The 4540-nt window shown below is 45.5% G+C and overlaps 1 protein-coding gene across 1 annotated transcript; it reads left to right on the top strand.

The window, feature by feature from the left end:
* The first annotated feature begins 414 nt into the window (after positions 1-414).
* Positions 415-3987, top strand: SPX4 (SPX domain-containing protein 4). The gene is made up of 3 exons (XM_048716675.2): positions 415-810; positions 2988-3147; positions 3236-3987. The coding sequence occupies exons 1-3, from the start codon at positions 538-540 to the stop codon at positions 3763-3765; spliced, it is 963 nt and encodes a 320-aa protein (XP_048572632.1). The 5' UTR covers positions 415-537; the 3' UTR covers positions 3766-3987.
* Positions 3988-4540: the final 553 nt, after the last annotated feature.

Here is a 4540-nt window from a genome sequence, read left to right as displayed (position 1 = left end):
TTTGATTCCCACACAAACAAAGCTGCGGGCACGGACGCCGGTCCGATGTGGCCTCGTTTGGATCGATCGAGGCGTCTGCTCGCTACGACGAAACCGTCGAAATGGCTGGCTGGCTTTCACCGCCCCTAGTTTCAAGAGGTTTCTTTCCTCCGCTTCTGAAATTCCCCAATTGGTCACACACGTAGCCGCTGTTTTGGGAGGAAAAGAGATTCCTCTGTTTTTCTTTTTTCGGACCGGGAATCTGGCCGGGTCCAAAGGGCCGGGCCCAAACAAAACCCAAATTGTTTTTTTAACGCCGAAGCGGCGACCGGCGGCGGCATCAGCCAAGCGGAACGAGACGACGAGCAAGGAGAAGAAAGGGACCCACGCGCCCACCGAGGCCGAATAACCCCCGGGCCCGCCCGACAGCGACCCACGCCCCAATCATCCGCCCGGCCCGGCCCGCTCCCTCCCCACCTTCTTCTTCCTCCTCCTCGCCATCGCAGCCACCACCCACGACATTCCTAATCCGAGAATTTTCCCGGGACGGGAGAGGAGATGAAGTTCGGCAAGGATTTCCGGAGCCACCTGGAGGGCACGCTGCCGGACTGGAAGGACAAGTACCTCGCCTACAAGGCGCTCAAGAAGCTCATCAAGACGCTCCCCCCCGACGCCCTCGTCGCCGACCAGCCTCTGCCTCCCCTGCCCCCGCCCCCGCCCCCGCCCCCGCCCGGCCTCGGGGACTGGTTCGCCCGGATCCTCGACGTCGAGCTCCACAAGCTCAACGACTTCTACATGGAGCGGGAGGAGTGGTACGTCATCCGCCTCCAGGTACCCCAACCAACCCTCCCCCTCCCCATCCCCCGCCTCCGCCCTGCTCCCCTTCCTGCAGCCGTCGTCTACTCGCCGCGCCGACGCGTGCGGGACGGAGCCTAGGTAGGGCCGTCGCGGGCCGGGACTTGGATCGTGGGGATTTTTGTTATGTACCGTGCCGGGGAATGAAATTGGTCACCGCATGTGAATCTCTCGAGTTTAGGATGTCTATAAGATTTTTATTTTTATTTTTTTGGATAGTAGTGATGAATCAGTGGCAGCATTAAACCGTGATTTGGTTCGGCCAGCGAGGAGTAATTGGCCACTTGTGATTCCTTTAATTGCAACTGCAAGCTGGGCTTCTTTGGCTGCTTGTCATAGTAACTTCGGTGGATAAAATGTTTGTGTTGTTTGTTCATTATAGGCGAAATCGATGGCATGCCCCTTTCTGTACGACAGGGGCAGGCAATCACTCTATGACTATATATCCATCAGAAAAGCCATCAAACCTGGTACTCTGAATTTAGTTGTCCACTGATACCCCCCCTGTTAAGTTAAATGGCCTGAAAATGTCAGCACTGCACATAGGCTTGTTGAACATGCTCAACACGGCTTAGGCATATTAAGGTTGCAGTCACGCAGATGTCGTTATTGTCACGTTTAACTAATGACCCATATGTGATTAGTGAACACCCGCACGATAATGGAGTTTAAAGCTGCCACTGAGGTTTGTTCAGTGTTCATTATGACCGAGTTTGCTTAAATGCCGGTTACAGGTGACTAGGTGAGTAGCAAATCCAGTCCCAACAATTCTTGTAAACCGAGACCCGAACCAATGTAAACAACAGCACCTGGCCTTGCCCGAAGAACTAAATTTACCCTTTTTTTATGGATCATACAAGCACAGCTGATTGAGCAGTCTAGATCGTTTAACATTTCAGACTAGTTAAAAAAAATACTTCTGAACTTATCTGCTGAAATCTGAACAGTCTCTTTATGCTTCCGTTCTTGACTGCATATTAGTTCTGATCATTTGACTGAACCTCCTGTTGGAACTTGAAAGTATCTTGCACTGTCACCTTCAGTTCTTGACTGCATATTACTTCTGATCATTTGACTGAGCCTCCTGTTGTGACATGGTTTAATCTTTAAGTGACTGTCTGGTATTTAGCACTTTAAGCATATGTTCATGGTCTTTGGACATGCGCCTTTCTGCATGACAGGGGCAAGCTCTCTATGTTATGGTTATGTCGATCAGAGAAGCCGTCAAATCCGGTACTCTGAATTTTATTGTGCAGTGATACTCCCCATTTAAGTGATGAGCTGAAAATGTCAACATTCTGCATAAGCTTAGCGAACATGACCAAAGTGACTTAGGCATATTAAGGTTCCAGTCACGTAGTTGTCATTATGTCATGTTTACCAATGACCCATATATGAATGATCAGCGAATCCATTCGCACAAGAATGGAATTTATAGTTTGCCACTTAGGTTTGTCAGTGCTCATTATGAGACAGAGTCTGCTGAAATGTCAGTGACTGGTAACTAGGTGAGTAGCAAACCTAGTTCCAGTAATTCTAGTAAACCGAGACCCGAAACCAATATAAACAACAGCACTTGGCCTTGCCTAAAGAAGTAAATTTACTACTCCCTCCGTCCCGTAATATAAGATGTCGTTACAACTGATATACTCACATATTGGTTGTAATGACATCTTATATGACGGGACTGAGCAGTTTAGATGGTTTAGCATTCCAGGCTTTAGTAAAATCCATACTTCTGAACTTATCTGGTGAAAGGCCTAAAGGGTCTCTTTATGCTTCAGTTCTTGTCTTCATATTAGTTCTCAGCATCCTGCTGAGAGCATCTATTTCGTTGTGCTGTCACATGGTTTTGTCCTTACGTAACTCACAGTCTGGTGTTGTTGGATCAATAGAATCTAATAACATGTGAGGTGTTGCGAAGATGATTGTCCTAACAACATGAAGCGACATTCTTGATAAAGTTCTCATGAGCGCTTGGGAGAGATTCCCTTCCTATTTTTGAAATCCCACAATCTGTGAATGTTATTGTCCATTGTTGGCATTTTTCGTTTATTGTACATGGGTTATTTTGGGGCTTAGGTAGTACAGTAGCAGGTAGTTGTGGTATACCAATTTCTTTTATTTTCACTCGTCAGTTTGCTTGTCTCTAGGTGCTAAAGGAGAGGATTGAGCGAGTCAAAGCGAAGAAGAATGGTGCTTTTACATCCAAAACTGAGTTCACTGAAGAAATGTTAGAGATACGTAGAGATTTCGTGCTTATCCACGGCGAAATGATACTTCTGCAGACCTACAGCTCCCTGAACTTTGCTGGTGAGCACACGAAACCAAGTTAGCCAACCTTCAGTGTCCTACCAACAGTACGCTTTCTAGCTAACATCATGACACTTGGTGCATACAGGGCTAGTGAAGATACTGAAGAAGTATGACAAAAGAACAGGCGGCGTGCTCAGCCTACCTTTCACTCAGCGAGCTCGCCACCAACCATTTTTCACCACCGAACCGTTAACAAGACTTGTTCGAGAATGTGAGGCTAATCTTGAAATCCTTTTCCCTGTTGAAGATGAAGTACTCGAGTCTGGTTCCTCTTCAAAGCATCAGGCTCATAATGATGCGGCTAGTCGTGACCCAGCTTCATCTTGCGACGCAGAAACCTCGGAGGTGTACCGAAGCACACTCGCAGCAATGAAAGCGATAGAGGGCCTTAAGAAAGCCAGCTCTACCTACAATGCCCTGTCTCTGGCTAGGTTCTTCCATGGAGAGGATGGCGAAGCATGTTCTGGCGCCATAACATCTGAGAGCTCGTTATCAGATTCCATGACAGATTCCCAGGTAGAAGATGCTGACAAGAATGACAAAGAGGTGCAATCAAAGGAGCAGAGCTCTGCTCAAACTGACCATAACGCGGAAGCGGAGCGACGCGGTGGATAATAATCAGTCTTTGCATGCTATTTTGAATCTCCCATGATAAGTGTAAATGATAGAACTGCTATAACACCAATAATCTGGATGTTTAGCCAGTCTTTGAAATGTGTGACCATAAGTCATGTTTTATTTGGATGCTTGGAGTTTTGGAGCTGTAGGAAGAAAGTGTGTGTGACATTTAGCTGATTTGATTTGAAAGGAGTTGTATACAGTCTCTCTGTTTCTCAAGGTTTTTGTATAGCCACTGATGTTCGGCTTCAGCAAACCACTCATACGGTGTACCCTCAAAGAAAAAACACTCGTACGGTGACTTTCTTTTAAGTTGGCTCATACAGTGATTTTGATTATGCAATTTATGTACAAAACATTCTGGTGGGGTTCAGACTCGTAGAAGTAGTAAAATGCAAAGGGAACTTAAAGCTCAACAATAAATAAAAAGGAGACTATCCTTGTGGCAATAATTCAGATGCCAAAACCAACCATTTAAGGGGTAATGATTTGTTGCTCCGAACAGAAATATAACAATATGCATATGTTGCATCTACACCCAAGCAAAAGAATCTAGTTGCAATGTTAACTTGGTTTCATGTGCTCACCAGCAAAATAAATGGAGTTGCAGATATTTTTGTTTCTTTCTCGTTTTTCTTTGTTTATTTGTAAGTGTTCATACTTTTTTATTTTCTTTTTTCTAATGTAATCGGAACATTTTTATACACATTTAATATTTTTCGTGTACATCTTAAACAATTTTTGTACATGTTGAACATTTTTTCAATACATT

Source organism: Triticum urartu, chromosome 4A, assembly GCF_056163025.1.
Source record: "Triticum urartu cultivar PI428250 chromosome 4A, HENAU_Tu73, whole genome shotgun sequence".
In the NCBI taxonomy this organism is placed as follows: Eukaryota; Viridiplantae; Streptophyta; class Magnoliopsida; order Poales; family Poaceae; genus Triticum; species Triticum urartu.
This window is presented reverse-complemented; position numbering and strand designations above follow the sequence as displayed.